This window comes from Gouania willdenowi, chromosome 1 (genome assembly GCF_900634775.1).
Source record: "Gouania willdenowi chromosome 1, fGouWil2.1, whole genome shotgun sequence".
NCBI lineage: Eukaryota > Metazoa > Chordata > Actinopteri > Blenniiformes > Gobiesocidae > Gouania > Gouania willdenowi.
Window position 1 is genome coordinate 35,994,545 of NC_041044.1, and position 27,091 is coordinate 36,021,635.

The window sequence follows — 27,091 nt, forward strand, 5'->3', positions numbered from 1 at the left end:
CACGTTAGAGACTTGAGCTGGAATATAATGCCATGGGACTGACCCAACTCTCAGATCAGGAACGCACATCGACTTTTGATGAGCAGCTCGAGCAGCCAATAGTAATGCTTAAAGCAGCTCATGGGATCTGTTGGTAGAAAGATGTCTGATTGGCTGAAGTCAAGCGTTACGCTCCTGTATTTCTAAAGCTCATTTACAGAGCCAGGAGAAGGAGAAGAGATTTACTGTCCACTCAGAACACTTTGGATTACAATATGCAATTCAATATAATAAGATGATTATGGATTTTTGACTAAATAAAACCAAAAAAAAAGTACATACCCCAGCTTTAAATGCAAATACAATGAAACACAACCAGTTTTAACCTGCATTAATGCATCAGCAGCAAATTAGTCCACATTTATCATGTAAACTAAGTTTAACTGTTTCAAATAGTTGGGAAAACTTTGTACCGATCAATAGACTGTTAGATAAATCAAAAGCGTGCTCCCCAACAACAATGATTAATTGAACAATAAAACGTTTAATTTGACTGATGATGGTGAAGCAAAGTCACTGAAAAGGGAAAAATATTAAAAACAACCTAGGAAGTACAGCAATGTAAACAAATCTCAATACAACTTTTTTTATGATACTGACACAATACCGATATTGCTGCCTTGGTTATTAGTCGATATCAAATTGATATTAATCCGATATCAGGATGAATCATACGTACATTATTTATTTAGTAGTGTGGAATGTTTGAAAAGGCTTGATCAAGTGATATTACTCAGAGAACAATAGTCCTAATACAATACCTAATACAAATGTAGGTATGATGAACAACAGACTTACTAATTATAAAACAATGGGTTTAAACAGAAGAAAATCCTATAATTGTTTAAAATAAATGAAAAGACCCAGAAAAATAACCCCAACAAATTTTACAAAAACAAAATATATTTTTAAAGCACAAAATAAACAATACTTTAACTTAGAGATAGGAATATTTTACAATTCAATACAATAATAAAAAAAATAATAAATTAGAAGACAACAAAAATAACCTCAGTAAATCCAATACAAACAACTTATGTATTGGGGTGCTTCAAAGAGTTTAGATGCAGGCCAATACATTTTGATATTCCTTTTTATTGCTGAAATGTTACCGCTATCCAATATCAATATCGGATCGGGACACCTTTACTTCACACTAATTGATAAACATGAAGTCAAAGCTGAGGTTATCTATTGTGGAGCGAGCTGAAGAAGCAAAACTAAAAAAGGTAGTTCCTTCTCACTACCTCTAAATTCATTCTTTCATACTTTAAAGTCCAAATGAAAGAAAAAAAAACTACTTACAAAAACATTACACGTTCCACTGTCATCATCTTACAAGTATCCTTGCTTTTGGTGACTGGAGATTTATTTTATGTGTGGATGAAATTAAGTTTAAAAAAAAAAAAAAAAAAAAAACGTTTAGTTGACTGTTGCCTGCCAACAGAAAAACTACTGTTGTGCAAAACCCTTTGTTTCCCTTTCAAAATGAGCTTCCAGGTCACATAAATGAGTGCCATTTATCTTTTTATTACTTATGGCTACTACAACACAGTTCTCACATCGATGCACAGCCAGAGCTAAATCCTCCCTGTAACAACCTGATTCCTGATTGGTCAGTGTGTTTCCTACTGAACACAGGTTGACACACACACGCACACACACACCTGCACTAACAACCACCGCCCTCCAACAGTTTCTCGCGTCCTTATGACTTCTTAATGCATATCACTAGGAACCCAAGGCACTTGCCCTTTCAAAATACTCAAATAAGTTTTTGGAACAAAACTCAAGAAAACTTTGTCTTGGTTCAGATCTGAAACCCCAAATTTCCCCCAAACTGAAATGAGTAACTTTTTTCTCAATAATGTTGTCTGTTTTTGTTCAGCATCAATTGCCTTTTGCCCTTCCTACAGCCAAAACCCAGGAAGTACTGTGTGTAATCATTGAAGCCAGTTGGGATTGAAAGTGAAAGGACAGAGAAATGATTGGTGAGAGCATCCGATACTGAGAGTGAAGCCGGGAGAGAAAAAAAGTGTTCAGCTAACTATTTTTAGCGATACCAAGAACGTCTCACGCCACAGAATTTCACAGAATTCCTGATATATAACATTTCACACACAGAGAATACACTTTGAACCTCATGTGAATGACAATACAGTACAAAACAGTAAAAATACAGTTACCAACATTGTATAATATATAGTTTTCTTTAGTACTTTTCTGAAAAAGTTCCTGGTGAGGTCGACCAAGATGGAGCCTCTCTGCAGCCACAGAAACCGGCCGAGCGCTAAAATCAGATATAGCCTTGGACATTGATCAAGTTGGTTTAATAAAGAAAAAGAAAGTACTCTTGATCACAGTAATCTAGGGCTATGGGAGATTTTCCAATAGTAGAACATTTTTTTAACCATCCTGAAGTGAACCACTTGCTGCTGGAGCCAATCCCAGCTAATTTAGTAGCAGTAAACTACTGCATGCTGCGTGAAAACGCATTTTTTTAAATAAGTTGGACTGATAAAGAGTTTGTAGGGAAGGAACTCACATCCAGCAGATAACCGTTCTGACAGAAGGCTGCTAGATACAGACACGTTTATTTATTTGAAAAGAGACATTTTGTGTAGATTACCAAATTCACAAATGCCACCTAATGTGTTGACTGTTGATTGACTTTTCACTAATCTGTGGGAGTTTTCTGTAATCCATCCATCCTTCTGTTTTTAGCCTTGCAATAAACGCTTAAGTGCAAACTCCATTGTCATCATCGGCTGCCCTTCATTCTTCCATCTGCCCCTTATGTGTGACAGTGACAGGGGCGTTCTATGATGACATAAACAAGGTGTTCCAGCTGTTTGAAGTGGGTGCAAGTGGAGGAGGAGGAGGAGGCGGAGGAGGAAGGGTTGGGGGTTGACAGAGAAGGGTATCTGTGATGGAGCCAAGCGCCATCTTAGTACATCTATCTTTTTTTATCTCACGACCGTACGTCTGTTTTTGACTTCACTATAGTAATAACGCTTGTTGCCGTCGCCACCTTGCCCGGTATGAGTGAACCAATCACAGATGACGGCACCCCACCCCCTCCCCCTCCTCCTCCGGCTCTGACCCCAACCCCGAGACTCGGGCTCCGTGCCACAGTCCTGGCAAAGGTTTGCAATGCCTCGTACTTGGACCTGAGAGCGTCCAGCTCCACTCGCAATGAGGCATTCTCATTGGCCAGTTTGTCCACCTCCTTCTGCAGCACGGATTTCTGCTTCTCCAGCTCCTCCTTCTGGGTGACGCGCTTCACCCGACAACTGGCAGCGTAGCCCCGGTTCTTCAGTGTCCGGCGTCGCTGCTTTAGCTGCAGGATCTCCTCTTTGGTGAGACCTCGGAGGTGCTGGTTCAGCTCCCTCACCGACATGGTCACCAGTTCCTCGTCCGTGAGGCTGGTGCCATTCTCACCCGGTTCGCGCTTCACCTGGAGGTGGATGTAGAGTAAGCTGGGGCAGAAATAAAATCTATGACTTAAATGGGAAATTAGTTCTTGCTCACCTTTAAGGCTTTATTTCCTTTGTTATTCGTCGTCATGCCACAAGAACCTTGTTTTTTGAACTGACCTGTGAGGGAACATATGGTCATAAAAATGTCAAACAAATAATCTGCCATTGTTCATTTTATTGAATTCTACTATGAAGGACAAAATAAGACACACTAGTCTGGAGCCTATCTTTGGGGAAGCATGCCACAGAAATGTAGATCTGGATCAGACTGCATAAGTGAAAGTGTCACAAGTGCTTCTTAGAATTTCCCTGACTTCCTGTTTCCCTACGGTTACACCAACGGTATCTATTACTCATGTGTTGGTTGACTCCTATTGGCTGGATTCAGGCCAATGGTACTGAAATGACTAAAAGAGAAGTGGTAAAAGTTGTGGGAACGACTCCTGGGGAAAACCAATTGCTTGAGGTCACAGTCCCTCCAACGTCTGAATGTCTAAAAAGGAAGGAGTGACAATTTGGTCTTTCAACATTTTTGAAATCTGTAGCAGCTCTTTGTCAAATTCATTGGGTTAACTTTCATCCATGTCTCAATTAATTCACCTCGTAACAATCAGCACAATCGACATCGTATTTTAAATCAAGTTCTCCACGCCATCGCTTAAAAAAAAATATTCAAAGTGAGCGCATATATACTAAGTAACAATATATATGTATCATTTTATGCATTTAAACCTTTTTAACTAAATGAAGTTGGATAGACTATTTCGATCTCAGGTCATTGACCCAAAGACTAATAGACAGAATAATGCAAGTTTCCAACTCACAATGTTCATGAAATAGACAATTTGCTGCTTTTAAAAGCATACACCACAGCGGACAAATGTCTGGTGAAGTCCATGTTGTATAAGTAATGAAAGATAAAGTAGAGAAAGATAAAGATATAAGAAGAAGAAAGAACAGAATAGAGTGAGTCATTCGTACCGAGTTAAAGGCTGGAGACACAAAAGTGTGATTTATAACAAAGAGTGTTAAAGTGTGTTAGAGAGCAGTCCTTAGAGCACTGTGAATGGTGATGCATCTCTACATGCTTTCAATGAGACACTTTGTGTGGTCTATTGGTCTCGCTCTCATTTCTGGTGGCTTGAACTCTCTTAGTTGTTCTTTCTGGCTTTTTTCCTGACTGAGGTAGTGAGGTAGTCTTTCCTTCTTTTGTTTAGGGGCTTTGTTCTGGTCTGTGAAGCAGATTTATTTGTAGATCCGAGTTAAACATTGTGATCACATCACGCACACGTCTGTTCAGTTAATCTCATATTTCCTCACACGAGGTTCTCTTTCATACCATTTGTTTCAATGTCTCACTATGGTATATATGCCTCCGCCAATCATATTCAGAAGTCCTTTCTCAATCCGCCAATCTGATTGGCTGATGAAAAATTTATTCATCCGCCGCAGCTAGTCCCACCTACTATAAGTGGAGTGGGTGGAGAATACATAGGCATTCTTTCACCTCTTCTCGCTCTGGAGGCCTTCAACGCAGCAGCTCTATCTGGCAGCTATTGCTGACTGTCATGTGGGATTTGGGGTTCAGACGGCGAGCATCTGCTAATCGTTCGCTTTATGAAAGGGGCACGCAGGCTCCTCTCTATGACCAGGCCACTGGTGCCACCGTGGGATATGAGTGTGGTCCTGAAGGGACTTAAACACCTACATTTTGAGCCGTTGGGACTCGCAAACTTTAAGTTTGTGTCCCTAAAGGCGGTGTTATTGCTGGCTTTGGCTTCAGCCAAACATGTCAGTGAGAAGAGTTGCTTACAGAATGCCAATGTATTCTCCGCCCACTCCACTTATAGTAGGTGGGACTAGCTACGGCGGATAAATACATTTTTCATCAATCAGATTGGCGGAATGAGAAAGCACTTCTGGAAATGGTGCGCAGATGCGTACATCCCATATTGACATCTCACTCATATTACGAGGAGGGGGTTTACACCTACGTAGAGAGCTACGTGCGTCTATGGCAGCGATTTTACACAGAACCAGGTTTAAGTGTTGTTCGTTACCCTAACCATACCTAACCCCACTAGATCCCTCCACCTAATCCAAAAAATACCAACATAGCTCTAAAGGTGTCATAATTTAGAGAACGACACTTAATGACACCAGCCTTCATGAGACCTTATTCATGCTAATGACAGATAATGGGAGCGTAATGTATAAAACTTCAAGTGAATTGTTACCAAAATCTGTTTTCAGAAAGTAGTATTTAGGGACCTTAAAATTGCACGTGACACAGGATTACAGAAGAAGGTCTTTTGTTTGGATCGGTATTTTGATACCGATTACAGGATTACAGAAGAAGGTCTTTTGTTTGGATCGGTATTTTGATTTGCTGATTTTTGCTGACTACTTTAGTTTGATTTAAAAAAACAAGTGTCCGTGTGAGTGTTAACTGTCATAGGGATATACATTTGTTGACAAAGGTAGATTATACAAAGTTGCTTTACTTAAAGGCATATCTATCCCACCTTTGAAAGCGATACTATGATATAATAATGCAGCATCAACACATGATATTCTGATTAGGATACTTTTGTGTTATCAGATCACTGTTCAGTGCTAGAGTTGGGAAAGTGGTGCTTAGCGTGCGGTTAAGTTAAGAGTCAGTGCAGGAAATGAATGCACATCAATCTAATGCACCCAAGTTAATGAACACCCCGTGTGTGTGTGTGTGTGTGTTAAAGGCCAGCCATTGTTGCTCCCGAATGATCATCATGACACCACTCACGATGACTCAGCAGTTTCCACTCCCTCCCTCCCTCTCTGTCTCTCTTTGCTTTCACGGCCCTGTCCACCTTTATCACCTTATCAGTGTTGTCCTCTTTGAAGTAGCTTTGCCAAAAACACAGCTGTAACCTTAGAAGAGGCGAAAGGGTACAGAGAGATCAACAACACCGTGTCAAACCTGCGTGTGACTGGCTGCTTAACACATATTTATCAATTAAACACTTGTGTTTATTACACAATTGTAGCTCAGCTGTTTTGTTGATTAAACACGCACTTTGTTTGTCTCTCATCAGGAATCGCACAACAGCCAGGATCATATGTGGGAAAAGCTTTTATTTTTCATTCCTGGACGTGCTGCGCGATTACAATAGGCCAAAGAGAAAGTAGTTACACTACTGACAGCATGTCTCTATTTATGCCTTCTTTCTGTGATCAAAAGGGATGGCACAGAGTGATGCAAGCTGCCTCCCCCGCAATGCTCCTTTGTCTGTGAATACAACGGATATAAAAAGGCTTCAGATCAAAGAAAAACGTATCAGCATGAAGATGGGAGTGAATATGATTGATCAGAAAACACAAAAAATAAGGCAACCATTTTGTTTAAAAAAAAAAAAAAAAAAAGTATTGAATTTATTATGAATCAGAATGTATTTATTGTCATCAACGTGGTCAGAGGTCTTGACTTCCAGCAAAAAGGAAAATGTCATAAACAGTAAGAAAAAAATGCAAAAAATAAGCAGAAAGAAAGTTTGAGCAGACATATTATTACAATTATAAGTGTACATGGATCTCATTGTTTTTCTCTGTTGGAGTTTCCTTGTACACAAAGAGTTTTTTTGTTTTCTTGTCCCTGCTCGAAAAAAACAAATGAAATGAAGTGAAAATGAATACGAAAATATACACAGGATATCATTGAAAAAAGTATACTTTTTATTCTTCTTTTTTTAAAGAATCTGGCAGGGAAAAATATTGAATAATAATCAACCAATCATGCTTAAAAAAAACAAACAACACTTGACTTTAGTACTTAAGGATTTCCATTATTAGATTGGTTAATTTAAACCAATCTTTGTTTTGACATAAAAGTCTTAAATCCTACAGGCATGCAATTCCACACTGCCAAAAGTGCATCATTGCACAAAAGATGAATCAAAGACATGAAGGGGTGGCTGCAGGGGATGGGGGTGGTATACCGTGATGGGGGAGGGAAAAAAGAGGGGGGCAAAGGCCGTTTTCCTGGCTTTCACTGGTTTATTTCCCCTGAGCCTAAAAGGCTGCCCTCCTCATCCTCATCTTCTACATACAAGCAAAAATCTGGCTGCTAAACACACTAACACACAAAACCCTGCTGCTATGCCAGCGGGGGCACAATATAACACACATGTAAAACGGCTGTCTGTGGGTATGAAGACGTAGGTGTTTACGTGGCTAAACAACGCTCGGTAAGTGTGGAAAAACAAGGAACAGGGTGTACTTGAACCGTGCAGGGAGGCAGAGGTTGGATACCAAATTTAATTAAGACATAATTAAAATTACTTTTACAACTGGTTTGACAGTTAAGTAAAAAAAAAAAAAAAGCAGCCAGGAAGCATCTGATTAATCCCCAATTCATCTTCCATCACCGCAGTGGCCCCAAAAAAAATCAACTTCAGCATAAAACTACGTCTCACAAATAGCCGTCATCTCAACGGCATGGAGTCAACTGAAAACACGGAGGGCCCTTTATTGATGACGGAGACTACGAATTACGAAGAAAAAGGCAGAGCTTTAGGCTTTAGAGGTCGTGTTCTTTCCATAGCGACGCCTTATCGTTCAACATTAATTCATTATTCAATGGTTGTTTCTTGGTTAAAGACGAGACACTCCTTGGAATCAATTTATCAAAAACTCGGCATTCAGACGCAGCGCTCACTAAGGAGAGCTTCAGTGTATATGATGACATAGGAATGAATCACTTAAACCACACGATTTAAAATCAAGGACCAGGGGCCAAATCTGGCCCTTCAGAGGATCCACATTGGCCCGTAGCAGAAAGCAAAAAAGTAAGAAAAACCATGAATCATTGGGTAAATGACCAACTAATTCAGTTGTAGATATCTACAAAATAATACACAAATTCAACAAAATGTATTGTGACCGTTAATGTTTCCTTGAGACTTTTTAAGAACTCTGAACCAGCATTAAATCCCACGTTTTGATTAGTCGATGAGTTTTGCTTGGCACATAGCAACGCTGGTGTACCAGGGTGAAATGGTAAAAATTTGGAGCTATGTTATCAAATTGCTTTATTGGAACTACAAAAAAAATTGGAAATTGTTGAATATCGTGCAAAGTGAGATGTATTTTTTGATAAGATGCAAGTTTTTGAGATATAATGCAATTGCTTTTTGGCTCGCGTGGATTTTACTCTGTCACTACATATGTGAACAGGAAAGTTTGTTGCTTTATTTCATCGAGCCAAAAAAATAATATAACTTTAGAGTAAAAAAAAAAAAAAACTAAAAACAGTTTGATTTAGTCTCTAAACATGTATTATAAGAAATTAGTGTGGTTAACATTAACAGGTGTGACTGTCGTTTCAGATGTATGGGCGAAACAAAGTAATAGACAATGTATAAGATTGTGGGTAAACGCAGTAACTGGAAGTAGTAGAATGCTCCATTGGTAAAACTTTTGATCACAGCATAACATCTTTTTCTATGGCAGGTCTTTGTTATGTTTTATACATCCGTGCATGAACTTACATGCATGCAGAGGTAACAATGAAATAACTGTGATTTGTTGAACAAACTGACTCATCTCTCTTGAGTAACACTAAGATCCGGATCCAGTCTTTGCAGGTCAAGGGGTTTTACTTTAGAATTTGTAAGCCAGTTTTGCTCAGTAGGAGGTACATTGCATTAAGGTTAAACCCACATTTATCAGATAACGGAGCTTTCATTTGAATTTCATATCCCGTTGTCAAGTTTTCATCATCTCTGCTAATTTTTCACCTCTTCTCTCATCCATGTCCCCATCTCTCATCCCTCTGTGTGTGTGTGTGTGTGTGTGTGTGTGTGTTCAGCATTAGGTGTAGTCTACCAAAGTTTAAAAGGTTAAGGAGTATCTAGTGATGAAAGTCATCTCCATTTATCTTGCACACACACACACCTATGCTGAACAGACAGAAAGGGCCGTGAGCGTCCTTCCTATAGAGCTTCCAGGGTATCGCTGCAGTGTGGACGATGCCACAGCCACTGTTGCTACAACAGACAGGTTTTTGCTGTGGCATGCTGTATTTTTTTATGGGGCAACTGAAAGAACGCTGACGATTCAACAGCAGAGCTGCTTACGGTTACAGCGAAGAGACAACAAACACATACGGAGGGAGGGGATACAGGGACATGGATGAAAGAGGAGGTGAAAAAGTAGCAGAGATGACAAAAAAACTTAAAGATGGGATTAGAAAATCTGATGAAAACACTGTGGAATTGGTAAAGATAGCTGGGTGAAGGCAGGAGTTAGAAGCTGAGAGGTTGAGGAAGAGGACGACAGCAGGCGGTGGTGGTGAAGAAGGCCTGAAAGAATGCTGACGTCTCCAGAGCTGATTAGCGTTACACAGAGACATCACACCCACAGCCAAGGAAAATGCTGAGTGTGGCGGGAGGACGGGAGGGTGGGGGTAATGTTTGCAAGTGACAAGGGAGAAGGAGCCGAGGGGGGGAGAAAAAAAAGAAGCAAGTGAGAAGTGAGGAGAAAGATAAGGAGGAGGTGGGATGGAGGGAGGATCGTGGCTGAGGAGGACGGTGTTGAGGACAGAGGAGGAGAAAGACGAGGGGGTGGGAAAGCGTTTAGGTGAAAATGCATCCTCAACACATTTGTGAGAGCTTAGCTGTTGAGTCTGGAGGAGGGAGGAAGGAGAGAGGGATGGGGACAGAGGGAGGTAGAGGACCACAAAGGGAGGGAGGAGGTGGATCAAGGTGGAAAAAGAAAAGAAAACCTGAGCTCAGCAACAACCGCAACTAAAACCTCCAATTAGAAAAGTTCAGAAGCTGATCCACTTCAGTAACAACGGTGCAGCTCCAACTTTTTCCGCTTCTTTTTTCCTGATGATGCATCCACAAAAAGTCATACAAGTGCACGAGAGCAGCGGCATTACACCAAACAAAGAGACAAAACAAGATCAACATGGTAAACTTGTTGTTTTAATCGGACTTTTAAAGCTCAAGACTTTCTTTCACTTCATGTTGTGCAGGTGAACAGTATCAAGAACTGTGTGTGTGTGTGTGTGTGTGTGTGTGGGTGTTTGTAGACAGATCCCCAACTAATCCTGTTTGAGAGTCTTTTGCTTCAGACACACACTCCCTCCATGGAAAAAATTCTTAGAAAGCACCTTCCTACTTAAAAAAAAAAAAAAATACAGCGAGAAAATAAGCGGCCAGATTAGTTGCTCTTAAAACGACCTGGAGGTTGGCGCCCATGTGGGCGTACGGGCACATAAACAAGTCAGGAGAGAGAATGATCAAGAATAGATTCTAAGCCTCATGCTGTTTGTGAAGCTGTGACAGCACTGTGTCTATTGAATAATCCCATAACAACTGCCATGACTGCACCTCCTCTCCCTTCAGGCGACTCGCTGAGCAATAATGGCAAGCACACACACCGACTGTAGTACCTGGAGAGGAAGTGATATAAAGACGTAGAAGGAGCTCAAATGTGTTCTAGCGTGAAACTTGACTCCTGGCTGTCTTGAACAAAGATTTTACAAAAGTACTGGTAGTAGTGCTTGTACTCACTGATTTAGTGTGGACAGACGGTGTTGAGAAACAATGGCTATGTCAGATATCATATATTAGAATAAAAATGATATCCTCTTGAAAGATAAAAAAAAAAAATAATCACCTTTTAAACACCTAAATTGGAATGAAAATGGCCGTTTCGAATTAAACCTAAATCCGAAGTAAGTGGCTGGTTTATTTTGATTTTAATTCCGAATGGAATGAATCCTCGATTTTGTAAATGTTCATTCCACTTTAAATTCATTCTGGTCGTTCTGCGTATGCTCGTCCTATCGCGATGACATGCTAGTGACGACATAAACCAGGATGACCGACCGAAGCGAGCGTTGGACTTGAGTTAAGACTATTTATTTAATGCCAGCCTTAGAGGATATGGATATAACAAAAATAGTGGATGGACTGCATAAACATGCAGACATTCTCCAGAACACAAAGCATTCCAAATTTTGCACGGGTTGTCCAAAAGTTCACCTTCCACTCAACATCCTGTAAAGTGGAGGTAAAGGAGCTGTTGCATCAACCGCTGGCTTTGATTGGCTAAAGTATGATCTTCTGCTCAGTGGACCAAAGTGAAACAGTATGTTATTGTCGAGCTGCTGCTTCAAAACTACAATCAAATTCTTATTGTGTAATCTTCTTTGTTGTAGCCAAAAATGAAAGTTTTTTTTGTGATTTTTTCCGATAGACGTGAATATGTCACGTTTGACCTTGTTAAATCCGAACCCTTCCCAACCCCCAGACCTAAAGCAGTATTTAACAAATGCAAAAATAATATGTTTCCATGTAAACCTCAATTCGGAATTACTATTTCCATGTAAACACGAAGCAGAACACTTTAATTCCAAATTATTTATTTCAGAAAAGGACAGCATGGAAGCTAATTTAGAATTAGCAATCACATTAGAGATAAGGGCAACCTGTGCAGTAGGGGGGTTAGCAAGCACACATTCAAAGGTGCGTGTGTGTGTGTGTGTTTGTGGTGAAAGGAAATTAATAACTGGTCTGGCAGGCATGCAGAGCGTGAAATAAGCATAGTAACCAGAGAAGGAGCAGCAGAAAAACTGGAGACGGAGGAAAAGAAAGCTCAGTGAGAGCAAGAATCAAACCTCGGGAGTGATCACTTTCACACTTTGCCCGGAGTTCAAAACGAGTAGTGTGTGTGTGTGTGTGTTAGATGTAACACATGTATTAGAAAAGTGCGTTATTAAAGGCGAGAAAAAGTCCTGGCATAGACACGTTTTTCCCATTCCAGGTAGTAAGTCGGAGTGTGATGACAAATTTCCCAACACAAGCAGAAAAACTGCACTGTCAGGCAATTGAGCACAAGCTCCTTTTTTCACACAAGCTTTTTTTTTAGAGGGAGAGAGAGAGAGAGAGAGCATATCATAGGTTAACGTTGGCTTCACTCTTTGTGTGTGTGACTGACTATCAAACAATAAGCTGCAAAAGAAGACATCAGTGAGCCTCTGGGAGGAAACAGGGTGAGGTTGTTTTCCTCTGAGCGCACACATCCACAGTCAGCACAGCGAACTCCAGACAAAGGACAAAAAGTTAGACGGTAAGAGCAAAGTAAGCAGTGTGCAGTCGTCCTAATCCATCACATTAATGAAAAACTCTAAATGAAAAGATCTCAGTGATCGTTTTGACGGGATAAGATAGAAGGGCTTTCAAGGTTACAATGAAAGCAGCTCAGGACTTCTTCTGGTGTCCGCTTTAAAGATTTCTGTCGCTTATTTTAGATAAAAAGAAAGCCACTTCGGCAAATTCACATTCATACAGTATACACATTATTGGTTTCACACCAGCAGGTTCCAGTTCAGGAACTCAAACTTCCAAACAGAACCTGAACTACCCCAAGCAAAGAAATACATGCTATAGTTGGTTTTGACTGACAGGTTGTAAGGATGAGTAAAGATTTCGAGAAACCTTGTCTGCTTTGATTCTATCTACAGAAGTCATTTCTGATTCTGACATCTGCAAACTATAAGCAACGCATACACACACTTTTAAAGGAGGAGCATCAAGAACCAAACAGACAGAAGGTCATCAGTCAGTGTATGTTATGATCATTGGAATTTTCCATTCAAAAAAGTATATGAAAATACAAAAAACAAGTAGTTATTTGATTAAAAAAAATCAAAAATGAAGATTAAAATTCAAAATATTTTTCTTTTTAAGAGTCAATAAGAATTGAACAAAACGTTTGAAACAGGTTGATTTTAAATTTCTGTTTCTAAAGACAAGAAATGAAATATTAGAAAACAGAAACCAACAAAAAAAAAAAACCCAATTTTTCCTATTGTGCTGCAGGAAAATTGCAGTTTTCAAAGTAAGAGCGTGTTTGAGGAGAGAGAAAGAATTTTAGCGCCACTGTGTAACAGAATTTGATGGACATGGATCAGTACGTTGGGCGACCGTGGCTCAGGTGGTAGTGGGTCGTCTTCTGATCGAGAGGTTGGGGGTTCGATCCCAGTACCTGACTATGTGTCGAAGTGTCCTTGGGCAAGACACTGAACCCTAAGTTACTCCCAGTGGTCGACAAGCACCTTGCATGGCAGTCCTGTCCCACTGGTGTGTGAATGTGAGAGTGATTGGGTGAATGAGCTGATATGTAAAGCGCTTTGAGACTGCTTCAGTGTGGTGATAAAGCGCTATATAAAATCAAGTCCATTTACGTTGTTTTTCAAAACAATAAAAGAGTGTATCCGAGGGTAAGAAAATGACTGCGGAAAAACATCTCCCACGCCCACTTAGGTGTGATATGTGCAGAGCCTTGTTTTGCCTGGTAAAATATCACGTCAGAGTAAGGTTCCAAAGACCTTTTAGCATGAACTAGCGAAACCACAGGTAGAAATCATATTTTGGCGCTGTTGCCAGAAACATAGCACCGTCCTCATACGTGCTCTTACTTTGAAAACGGTAACTTCTTGTCGCACCATGTGAAAAATCGAGCATTCTTCCAACATTTGGAAAAAATTTTTTTTTAGAAACAGAAAATGAAAATAAACTTAAATCAACATTTTTTAAACATTTGTTTATCCCTTCTCAACCCTGATTTAAAAAAGCCAAATAACAACTCTTTTTGTCATTTAAAATCCTCTGAATGAAAAATCCAATGAATAAAACATACACTGACTAAGCAAACACAGATATTGGCTACACCTTTGAAGCATATACAGTTTTTAAAACTTATTCTGACTCTTGATGCAATTTCCTCTGATTTTGATCCTATTCGTCAGATCCGATGACACAATATTGCGGCTGAATCTTCATGAGTCCGTTTGTATTTTCAAAGTTCAGACATTTAAACCTTCTTGCAATCGTCGCACTGCAGTTAAAGAAAAGCGGCACCTTGATGCATAAAGATGATGCAACAGGAAGACAACCACTGGCAAGGGTAATTTTGTTACGACCATTTTACACTTTTGTCGCAGCATGCAACATCTAAATAACAAGCGCTCCTATGGCACTGACTCACGAGAGAGAACGTGTGCGTTTTCAGAGCGCCAAAATAAAACCGCCTGGAAAGGAAAATGTGGGAATTCTTGAAAGTGTGTTCTGACCATGAGTGATGTTGAATGGGGCCCAAACTCTTTAATGAGCAGTAACACAAATTTAAGATTCATTTAAAGTTGTTTTGCATTCATGCAATTTTTCAACTTCTGTTTGTTTCAAAGGACTTTGATTGATTTTACACCCTTTTTAGCTCTTGAGGAGGCACTTGTGAAAGGAGGCACTTGTGGAGACAAGATAACACAAAGACCAGCAGCACGCTCAAACGGAAACAGAAAAAAAAAAAAAAAAATGCAGTAATGATTATGCACCAGATCTGCTTACACCATGTTTCATCATTACTGTGGAGAAAAAACACTCAACTATTGATCTGCCCCTTTGGTTCCTTTTCTCTGCGCCTCTCCCGCTCTGATTCCCTCTTTTATTTCAGTGCTCGTCTCACTTCTCTCTCTCCCTCACTCTCTCTCGGTCGCAGAGAAATTTGCAAGCATAACAAGACTTCTCTGAAATGTATCCCAGTAGTAAACAAGACCATAAACATGTAGACACAGCTCAGAAATTCTGTTCACAAAACACCAAAATCCCTGACATAAATACACAAACACACAAGACGTGGACACAATATCACAGACACCTGTGCAATCTAATGCAATCTGGTGCCAGAGCCCTGTAATAAGTGCAGCCTCTGTGCTTCATCAGCTTTAATGTAGTCCCAAAGCGAGGATGGACGTAGCAACAGCATAAATATCAAACAATGTAATGGAGTATTAACAAAAAAAATATCCTCGAACAATTCTAAGAGCTAAGAAACTCCATTTTTCTTTTCTTTTTATTTTAAACACAGGAAACACATTTTAAGTTCCTAATTTAGACAATCTGGCGGCCCTAAGGACACATGTGGCCCTCGGTCTAATTTTATGACACCTCTCAAAGAAAAAAAAAAAAACTGTAATTTAAGAAGTTATTATGACAGATGTTTAAACAAAGACCAAAAAAAACTCAAAATAACAACCAAAACACACAGAATTATGCTTAAAAAAACGCAAAACAAATACACAAAATTACTCCAATAAACACACAAAATAATCTAAAAACACACGGAACTATAACAAAAACATGTGTTGAGGTTTCATTAATTCAGACAACTTTTTTCAGATTTTTTTTCAAATTGACTTTGATCTCCTGACATGTTTGGAGTGAAAAAAGTTAATAATAATATTAATTAATAATAAATTAAACTTCAAGATATTTTAAAAAAAGAAAAAAAGAAGACAAAATGAATTTGCTGGAATTACGACAAAAACACACAAAATTAAAGAAAAATGCTCAAGATCTTATTATGTTCCTGTGTCAGTGTTCAGATTAATTTTTATTGTAAATGCGGACGTGGTATCTTGGTAACGTGGTCCTCATGAAGAAATTGCACTCTTGTGGCCCCCACTATAATAATGATAAAAGTTGTTCATCTCTGATAACCTAAACATTAATTGTTTATTTTCCTTTATCTGCGTGTCCTGTCCAGTAGGGGTGTACCAAAATATCGATACAACAATATATTGCGATATCTCATTTTTTTATTGTTTGTTTTTTACACAAGTTAAGCACTAAGCACAAGTTAAATGTTCTCCAGTTTTCAAGTTTACAATAAATAACTTGATATTAGTATTAGCACTGAAATGTATGTGCAGTCTGCATTGGAGGTTTAAGGTGAACTTTACACATGGTGGTCAGTAGAAGTTAAAATTTCTTCAGTGACACAGATTTCGTGGATGAAATTTCCTGCGATATATCGACTATCGCAGAATCGCTGATAATATCGTTATCGTGGGCAAAAAAAAAAAAAAAAATAGCACAATGTATCGTATCACTAGGTACCTGGCGACACCCAGCTCTACTATTCAGTGTCACAGCATGCACTGGAACCTTCCTTTGCTATTTTGGTGCAGAAAAGACAGGATAAGATTCAGTCTATCAGACTGGAACAACACTCAGGGAAAGTCAATCTCCAACATTTCATTCACGTCCACGGTCCCAGTTCAAACTATAAACTAGGAAGAAATATATCTACCTGGAATACAAACCCCACACAGAAAATAGTATAATCTAGTGAGATTACAAGCAGAATAATCTCAATAGATTAAGTATGTGAGGTTTATCAGGGCAGTGAATCTTTGCGTATCTGTCTCTGTGCATTGGTAGGGCTGGAACCCATGATCTATACAATTACAATGCGAACACCACACCCTACCAAAATAATAAAGATAAAAAAGAAAATAAAATAAGAAATCTGGTTCCTGGCTAACATTCACTCTAGGAATGGGCAATATATCGAGATTCAAGATTTAACAAATTTCCTATTTTGGCGATACAGAAAATTGAAATCTTGAATATCATGCTTTTTTCCTCTCTCTCTCTCTCTATATATATATATATATATATATATATATATATATATATATATATATATATATATATACATATGTATATCTTATTTAGTATTAAAATACTCATTTTAAGAGTTGCTGCTTTCGCTACTTCTCAGAACAGCATGAAAAGCAAAGTTAGATGAATTGCTGAGTGTGTTCTAACCCAGACCTTCCCCTTAACAAGCCACACTACAGAGCTCACTCACACGTGCTGTCCCTTATAGGAGAAAAAGGCTAAAGTGGCAAATTTTGTGCAGCCGTTTGTTAATAAATATGTCTGTGTGGCATTTTTCATTAGCACATTAACCCCAAATTATCTTTCTGGTAAGACTTTGAGTTAAAAATATCAAGATTTATATTGTATATTGACATTATGAGATAAAATATTGAGATATTAGTTTTGGTCCGTATCACATAGCCCTAATTCACTCTACACAGAGTGAAAGCACAGTCTTCCCTTTTCAAAGGTGACACCTAAATCATATAAATTCATTAATTGAAAGCACTTCGATTGCTAAGTATGTATTTGCTTCAACTGAACAATTAGTAAAATAAATTATTGATAAGATGAAAGCATTTTTGAGCTGTTAAAACCCACATGAACAAGAAACCTCTAAGTTTTTTTCCAGGCTGTTGCCGTTACTTTCCGTGGTTTATCTTATAACTCCAATAGACACCTGTCCTTCAATCAACATTCAACTAAAGCGGCCTTTGCACAACGTTTACCCCTGAGTAGGGCTGCTCAATTAATCAAAATTTGATTATGATTTTGATTATTACACCCAAAGATTACAAAAATAACAATTATTTTATTTATTTTATTTTTTTAATATGTTTTATACGCTAAATAAAAGAAACCCACGATTTCGGACATCTACAAATACTAAAGCTTGGCACAAGAATGTTATTAATACTAACTTTGAGTTGTTTTAAGCTCCTCCCCTCTGCCCCGCCCCTCTCAAAGCCAAAGCTAGTCTGTAGGCCAACATGAGGAAAGTTGTTACTAGTGGTTTTGAAACATGGCAGGAGAAATGCAGCAAAAACGCTTGGTAAACAAGTGGCAAGTCAAATTCTCTTCTATGGGAACATTTTGGGTTTGATGATGATGTAGAGCAAAGACACGTCACGTGCAACAAGTGTTTTGTGCAAAAGTGAACATACTTGATTGTAGTGTTTGAAGGATTTTATTTATGTTTAAAGAATATATTTTATGTAGGGCTGGGCAAAAAAAATTGATTTAATTGATTAATCGAATTTGCAGATAAAAACGATTTTTATTTTGCAAATTCGAGTTTTAAAAAAAAAGTTTTTTATTGTATTTTTTATTTTTTCTGACTTTTTCTTGTTCCGATGTGAGCCAGCCCCCTCTTTGTTTACATGTGTTTACTCTTTGAGTAGGCTATATGTGTGCCACAGCCATGTTTCATTTTTTATTCGCACTATGCTGAGATGCTAAGGGAAGAGTTTATTATTTTTTTTTAATTATAATGTTAAATCCTATAAAAAATGTAGTTATATGATTTCTTAATCAGAAAATTTAAGCTACTGTGAAGTTTCTGTTGCACTTTTGCTTAAACCTGGATTAAAGCTTGAAATTGTTGAATGACAGAACCTCATTTACTTTTTATTTTTGGATTGTTCTATGCATTTTAACTCTTGAGGACAATAACAGCAATAAAGTTGCACTTTTGACAATATATCTGATGTCTGCAGTCATTTTTAGTGCATTAAAAAATCAAATCAAAACTCAAATTTTTCTTTAAAAAATCAGAGATTTTTGTTTTAAGGCAAATCGCCCACCCCTAATTTTTTTGTACAAACATTAAATAACTTTTTGGTTGACAAATAATCGTGATTTCAACTATGACTAAAATAATCGTGATTATTATTTTTTCTATAATCAAGCAGCCCTACCCCTAAGCGTGCTGAGAAATGAGCCAACTTTTACGAATTTACACAGGCATAAACTGAACGACTATGTTCTAACGCTTCAGTTTGGACATCGTAAAAAGATTGGCGAGGAATCAAACACCAAGGACAAGATGCTGTGAAGAGCAAACGACTAAAATCGTTGCCCTTTTGTTGCGTCTTATTTCTGATGTCCAAATGAAGGCAGATAGGAATTCAGGTGCAATGTTTAACCTCGGGTATAATAAAACGTATCTACCATGCTCTTTGCTCTCTCTTTGCCTTGGTCTCTCTCACTCACACACACAGGCGCAAACACACACACACACACACACACGCAGATGCGCGACAAGGCAAAAAAACTAGCTGTGGTAAGTAACAAGTGAAAACGCCATCTGTCAAGCGAGAGCGCATTTGCTTCGCCTCAGCATTTTCAGGGGAATGCCTTGAAGACAAAAAGGTCCTTGTTCTCAATCTCTTCGCAAATCCCATCTCTCATTCTTCCTCCCTCTTCCTTCATCCCCCTGTGCTCCGTGCGCCTTTGCCGCTCCGCCACCATCAGCAAAGTTGCACACATAAGCATTGGTCAGCGTTCAATTACTGTGAACACCAGGGAAGGATGGGGAAGTACTTGACAGAGAAATGCACTTCAAGCACTGATTAAATACTGATACCAAGTATATAAAAGCTTAGCCCGTAGGTTGTGTGTATGTGTGTGCACATGCAACGTGGAAAGGAAATGAGGAAAGTGTGTGTGTGTTTAAAAGAGAAAGACAGTGAGGGTGGGGGAGTTGGGGGGGGGGGGGGGGGGCGCTCTCCTCTCCAATACTGATACAACTGTTTCATCATTATGACCCTCTATTACAGTACTTGCCAACTTGCTTACTACATACTTTTGATACACTCTGCAGAGTGCTGACTCTCGCTAAAGCTGCTGATACGGAGTCATTAGGGGGTGAAGTTTCTGTTTTTCTTGTGCCCACAGAGCTTCCCTATTACTCTTCAGTGTTTAAGAGTTGCAATGCTCATATGTTGCTAGCAGGCAGCGGATAATGGCCCATCCGTGAGAGATCAATCAGGGAATATTCAGTTGCAAGGCATTGTAGGTGATTTCTTTATTTAGCCTTTGTGTGTGGATTCATTAACGACCATGGGATTTAGTTGCTCTCCAAAGTTGACATTTGTTTATTTTTGCATAGATTTAAATGCACAAATAGGAATTGTTTTTATGGGAAGTTATACCAAGGTTCCTCCCTCATCTTTAACTTCCGTTATTAACCTGAAAAACCCAACAGAGCTTAACACACTTCTGTGTTACCTGGACAATTATCAAATAAAAACAAAGTGTATAGGCCTCATTGATCAATAAGTCGGGGGACGTTTGCTAAATTTAAAAAAAAATGATGTAAAAGGTAGAAATTGCAACTCGAAAGTTTGTTTTCATCTCCACCGTAAACACTTTTAGTGACATTTTCAGAAAAGTTTCATGCATTGCACAATTGGATATGGAGTCCCATAGAGTTATGCATAGAAGAGTTTTTACTTCATTCTTACTGTGGTTTCTTTTGTTTCTTGGCCAGACAAGGAGGACTGGGATTTGCTTGACAAAATATTTGTTCTACTTTGTTCCTGGTATTCCCCTTAATATCACCTCACTCCTCTGAACATCCAATTTAGGCCGATTTCAAATCTTTCAGTATAAAATCCCAAAAATAAACATTCACCATTGTTTTGCCATTACTTTCTGTCTGTGAAAACTTGTTGGTCAGTCACTTTGGCAGCAAACACAGGAAATCTTGGTCAGAATGAAGTAAAAACACCTCATTACATTTGTCTACGGGATTCCACATCACACATTGTGTGGAACGTCTCCAACAATGTCAATAACCGGAGTGTTTACAGTGGAGGTCAAACAAACTTTTAAGGACCAATAAATAGGGATGTCCCGATACAAATTTTTCACTTCTGATACGATACCAATATTGCAGTCTTGAGCATTGGCCGATGACGATACGATATCATCACGAATCATACATACTGTTATTACTTATTTTGTAGTGTGGAATGTTAGAAAAAGTTTGATCAAGTGATGTTACTCAGCAATTTAAACCTTTTACATCTTTTTTTGAGCAAATTATCTTTGATTTATTGATTTTAAATGCCTACTAAATGTTTTTGTATGACAGAAATTGTTTTGTTTAAGGTGCCAACATAAATATTTCACTAAAAAGCACCAAAGACACAAAGGAAGCATGTCCGTCTCCGTCCTGCATTTAGCACATCTGTCTATCACACCAGAAAGTCATTATTTCAAAAGCTTCACATTTTACAACCTGCTCCTATCTTATCTGGGTAAGATATCTCCTGGTTTTTCTTGCAACACAATATTCCAACACAACAGTTTACGGGGTTCGAGATGTTTATCAGTAGAGAAGTTGCCTGTTTGAGACATAAATTGTGCTAAAGACAAATTTTGGCATCAGTTTTAAAGCAAGTAGCACTTAATTTAATGGAAATATAACACAGAATTTGATTTGTTAAGATTTATGATCACTTCTACACAATTCCTTCAATCTTTAATTTGTTTTGATAGCAATTTACAAGGAGTAACTAGTTACTGTAGTTAATTCATCTGTAGTTGTCCTAAAATATAGGATTCCATGAATTCGATACGGAACATCATGCCACTGCTCACGTACTTAAAGAGTACCTGTACGAGTCGACAACATCATGTTTCATGTAATAACGATATACAAAGATATGCCTATTCATTCAAAAAAAAACACCTTTAAAGTACTTTTATGTACAACTTTTTTCTTTGAAATACAACTAATTGGGAACTGCCATTTTTGACCAGGTGTATTGTTAATTCTTGGGCAGCGTTTTGAATCAGCTTCTACCGTCTTTCTTTGATTTTCCTCTTTATATACATTTTTGCAGTGCTTTTTACACAATTTATTCAATATAGTTTTTTTGGTGTTCCCTTTAATGTGTCAACATTGAAGAAACAACTAAATCACAAAATAATCTTAAGGAGAGAGGTGACTACTGTGAATTTGTCCTTTAAAGTCCAGTGGTGAGGGGGCCCGAGACAAGATTAGGGCAGTGGTCCCCAACCTGTGGTTCGCACCTACCACAGGGGCTGCAAGTGATCTCAGGGTGTGTGCAACGCCTTATCTCAGTGGTCCCTACCCATTTGCGTTTTTCGCCGGCGTCTGCTCACCTCACTTCCACACTATAGGTCTAATCAAATGCAGTCAAGCAAAAGTGTGATGCACACAAAAGTGGAAGTGGTAAATTTTCAAAATAAAATATCAGGATTCTTCATTTCGGCTTGGTACAAAAGGGTCCACAAACCGGTGCCGATCCACAGCCCGGTGGTTGGGGACCATAACCTTATCTGATGTGAGCTTATAAAGTCATCTAAGTTACATTTTTGTGTCTTAAATGAAAATATGAACAACCTAAAAATGCAAACAAATATCCTTTTTGCCAGATAATGGCAGTTATCTAGTGATCCTAATCAACATACCATTCTCATTCACACTTTAAAGGCTTGGAAGAAATGTATATCCCCAATAATAACAATGCAGTAAGTCCAAATGTATGGCCAACCCCATTTTTCCCAAAAAATTGCAATACAATGCGCAATTCGGAACCAATCTAAATGAAACTCAGTGGAGTAACTGAGGAACCAACCTAAGTTTGATAGCAGAGTTAAATTTCATAAATATTGGTGAATTACGAACCGAGATATACATTTTTGAAGGTTCGCCAGTGATGAGAGAAAGGGATTTTTCACTTTTTCAAACTGATCCAGAATCAATACTTTAATCTGGAGCCCCTCCAGAATCTAAAAGAATCTTCCATTGCATAGGGTCTAGGGCTGGGTGATTTTTGCCTTCATAAAAAAAATCTAATTTTTTAAAGAAAAATTCCAGTTTTGATATTCAATTTTCAATTATTATTTTTTTCAATGCACTTTAAAATGACTGCAGACATCAGGTATATTGTCAAAAGTGCAACTGTATTGCTGTGATTGTCCTCAAGAGTTAAAATGCATAGATGAGGTTCTGTCATTAAACAATTTCAAGCTTTAACTCAGGTTTAAGCAAAAGTGCTAAAGCATCTTCACAGTAGCTTAAATTTTCTGATTAAGAAATCAGATAACTACATATTTTATAACATATAACATCACAAATAAAAAGCAATAAACTCTTCGCTTAGCATTTCAGCATAGTGCGAAATATTAAACATACCTGTGGCACACATATAGCCTACTCAAAGGGTAAACACAAAGAGGGAGCGGGCTCACATTGCGCTACGGTAACCCACAAGGTCAGAATGTAAAAAAGTCCAAAAAAACAGTGGTGGGAAAGAAAAATAAATAAATAATAATTAGAAAAAACCAAAACTTTTTTTTTTAACTCGAAATTGCAAATGAAAAATCATTTTTATCCACAAATTCGATTAAATCAATTAAACTGTTTTTTTTTTTTTTGCCCAGTCCTAGGGTCTATCTTTGGTTGGTAATTTTGTCAAAATCTGATCAGTACTTTCGATGTAATCCTCCTAAAAGACAAACAAATGAATGCCGCTAAATATAATACCTCCTTAGTGGGAGTTAAAAATCAAAACAAAATGGAGTATTCAAAATCATGTATGATTCCCTTCCTTAGTTCTTTTGTGTCCTTGTATTGATCAAGCAATTACAAAGTATGTCACAACATTAAGGTGGGCTTCATGGGCTCTATGGTAAAGAAGTCAGGAACCATTGGATGTTTTATTAACTGTTTAAAAAAGGTTGTAAGAATTGGAAACATTTTCTGAACGTTTTTGTACTACTAATAGTACTTAGTAGTAATAATAACTGTATATAATCTACATAAATCAATTCGGCATTATGGAAGATCATCATGCCTAGGGCGTGTTTTCTATCTCCAAGAGTATAGGAGACTTTGCCTGAAGGGTTTTTCCTACTTCATTTTTCAAATTAGTTCTTCTTAAGGTCCAATAACATGTATGTTATATAAACCAGAAGCTTCAAACTCATTTAAATTGCAGGTCACGTCTGTAGCTCTCACAAAGCAAATGAATGGTACATTTCCATAAAACTATAATCATCGTTACACTTATAGTGTTATCAAACATATAATCTTATTCAGGCTTGCAGTGTGCTGGAGACGTTTTCTTCTTACTCAGGGCTCAAATACACACATTTACTCCAATGGCTGAATTTGTGAGACTAACTAGCCTTACATATGTTTCTAGACAGCATAAATCTAAACTATGTTTGCTCATATCGGATCTTTTTTGCTACTTTCTTTTTTGTCAATTTACCTCTTACAAATTCACTGTTTGTGGATCTATTAGGTTGAAAAAGTTTGGAAACTTCTAAAACACTGGCCATATAGTGAATCACTGAGCTAAAATTAAATAAATAAATAAATAAAAAGCTTTTCTGAGCATTTTGCTGAGTTTATTAGAAAACATTCATGAAATTTAAAGCAGTTGGGATCAATTTGACAAACTAAAAGCCTTATCATAATAGACTGATAATTAAACACACATGCAGCCATTATGGATGCATTTATTCATCTTCTGGAGGAGAGGAATTTTAAATGCTGTCTATTAAAGTCGTTTTTTTTTTGTTTTTTTTTACATGTTCCCTTTATTCAGGGTTTGTTTTGTAGTGCACTACATTAAAAATCCCACTTTTACACTGTGGAATTTAGTCAAATCACTCCAAACGCCATTTAAACAAGAATAAATTACGGTAAATTTGGCGTGAAAAAATTGTTTTCGCATTTTTTTTTTTTTTCCAACATTGACTTGAAACATTATATTTTAGTAGGATAATGTGTAAAGAGTTGTTGATACTAGAACCAAACCGGGGACCTGGTTCACCGTACAAACGCATGCTCCCTTCCCGCCGTCAGAACCTTTGTCCGCGCGCTGCCATTGTTGCCATGGCTCCCTAAAGCCTCCGTTAACACATAACGACGTTGTGATGAATCAGCATCCCTGCACCGGAGACTCTTTCCACCGACACACCGGCCGGATAAGTAACACAAAACCGACACAAACAACACCGACACGCGCGTGTGTGTGTGTGAACCGGCACGAACCGACTGGAGAGGAAAGAAAAGGAGTCAGGCACGTGAAGGCCTGACACAAAGCGAACGTCAAAACACGCCGGTCACACGCGCGCGCGCACACGCTCACAGCCACAGTGTGTGAGAAGGTGTGTGTGTGTGTGAGAAGTTGTGTGTGTGTCACAGACAGAGGGGGACACACGTAGTTTTTAGACGGGGTTAAAGGGCACCGGTTCCCCTAAGCAGCAGCAGCAGCAGTTGACGGGTCTTCTCACCTGAACGCCGGTGTAACGGTGGAGACTATTTACTGACATTAAGTTCACCCCCAGAGCTGCTTAGTGAAGCTGTCTGACTGACAAATAAAGCCATTTAACGGCCGCACACCGAGGGAATCCCCGGTTACAGTGACGCGCTACTCTAATTCCGACACATGGCTTATTGTAAGCTTGACAGCCGCCGCCTGCTCCCTCTTTGTCTGCGGTGTTACGGAATGCCCGGGCCCGGTAAGACTCCCCGGAGTGTAGCGGTGTGTGTATGGAGCGGTGATGATTCAGCACTAGCTGCTCTTTAAACACCACAGCGGTGACACACAGCAAACACTTTGTGGACACATGGACTTGTAACACGCACATAAAAGCTGACTCACCAAAAGCCTTTCCCCCCCTCCACGCCTTCAGCGGCTGGCCTGGCGGTAGGTGCACCCGGTGTGCGGACACGATGCTTTTCCGCGCACGCCTCCTCGCACGTCTGCGGACAGACTCACTCCCACCGCGCTTGTTTTTAGTCCACGGTCGGAGGCGCCAGACGTCAAAGTGATGTTTGGGTCACGTGGTTTCATTCATGAAGGATCAACGCAGGCGGCATTTAAAGAGACACGCGGAACACCGAGCGTGCGTGTGCGTGTGCGTGTGTGTGTCAACAGAGAAGGTGGTGGTAGTGAGACACGTTTTACAACTTCTAACAGAGCAGGGCCCCCAAAAATGTCCCTGTCTGATCCGAGGGCCACATTATCAACATTTATGTTAGCATTTAGAATAAAGATCAATCTGAGCATTAATACCGGATAGAACAAAGGGTTTTGAGCATTAATACAGGATAGAACAAAGGGTTTTGAGCATTAATACAAGATAGAACAAAGGGTTTTGAACATTAATACAGGATAGAACAAAGGGTTTTGAACATTAATACCGGATAGAACAAAGGGTTTTGAGCATTAATACAAGATAGAACAAAGGGTTTTGAACATTAATACAGGATAGAACAAAGGGTTTTGAGCATTAATACCGGATAGAACAAAGGGTTTTGAGCATTAATACAGGATAGAACAAAGGGTTTAGTCTTTGTTGTCCTTATGTGTTTTTTTTTTAGTTTTTGAATTCATTTTGTCTATTTTCTTGTCAATATAGTGAAATTTTGTTGCCTTTTTGTGTGTTTATTGAGACATTATGTGTGTTTTTGTTCTACTTTTTGTGTTATTGTTGTGATTTTGAGCATTTTTCTGTCATTTTGGACAAATTTGTTGGCATTTTGTTGTCTTTGAAGTCCTTTTTTATATATGTTGTTGTTTTTGTAGTCGTTTTGTGTATAAGTGGTTGTTTAGTGTGTCTTTGTTATCATTTTGTGTACTTTAGCTCAGTGATTCTCAACTGGTGGGTCGGGACCCAAAAGTGGGTCGCCGACCTGTACTGGGTGGGTAGCGGACAGCTAGTCAAAAATAAACAAACACTCAATATGCCTTTTATTTTTAAAGAAACTTTTCTTTTGACAGGCATGCTGTGAAATGCATGTTGCACAGGAAAATTTATAGATTTATGTTTTTTAAGAAAAAGATTATATATGTGTTTTTTCAACAGCTATTTTTGAAAAACAAAATTTGGATGGTTGAATTCTAAAAAAAAAATTGGGTCGCGATCTAATGACCCTGGCAAAATGTGGGTCCCTGGGTGAGACCAGTTGAGAACCCCTGCTTTAGTTGACATTTTGCTGTTGTTTTCTGTGTTTTATTTTGTTCTTTGGGCCGCCAGTAGCCTATGTCAGTTTTACAAGAAGAAAACAGAAATTCTAAATAA

At 38.6% G+C, this 27,091-nt stretch overlaps 1 protein-coding gene across 1 annotated transcript; it reads right to left on the reverse strand.

Annotated features, from left to right (window-relative positions):
- Positions 1-909: 909 nt before the first annotated feature.
- mafgb (v-maf avian musculoaponeurotic fibrosarcoma oncogene homolog Gb) lies at positions 910-25,818 on the reverse strand. The gene is made up of 3 exons (XM_028450038.1): positions 25,669-25,818; positions 3,571-3,635; positions 910-3,496 (listed from the first exon to the last, which is right to left on the reverse strand). Exons 2-3 carry the CDS (start codon positions 3,604-3,606, stop codon positions 3,011-3,013), a joined length of 522 nt encoding a protein of 173 aa, XP_028305839.1. The 5' UTR covers positions 3,607-3,635; positions 25,669-25,818; the 3' UTR covers positions 910-3,010.
- Between the last annotated feature and the right edge of the window lie 1,273 nt (positions 25,819-27,091).

Coding starts and splice junctions, on each gene's coding strand:
- mafgb (XM_028450038.1), bottom strand. CDS start 3,606: ATGACGACGAATAACAAAGGAAATAAAGCCTTAAAG. Junction 3,497..3,570: donor AAGGAAATAAAGCCTTAAAG/GTGAGCAAGAAC, acceptor ATCCACCTCCAG/GTGAAGCGCGAACCGGGTGA.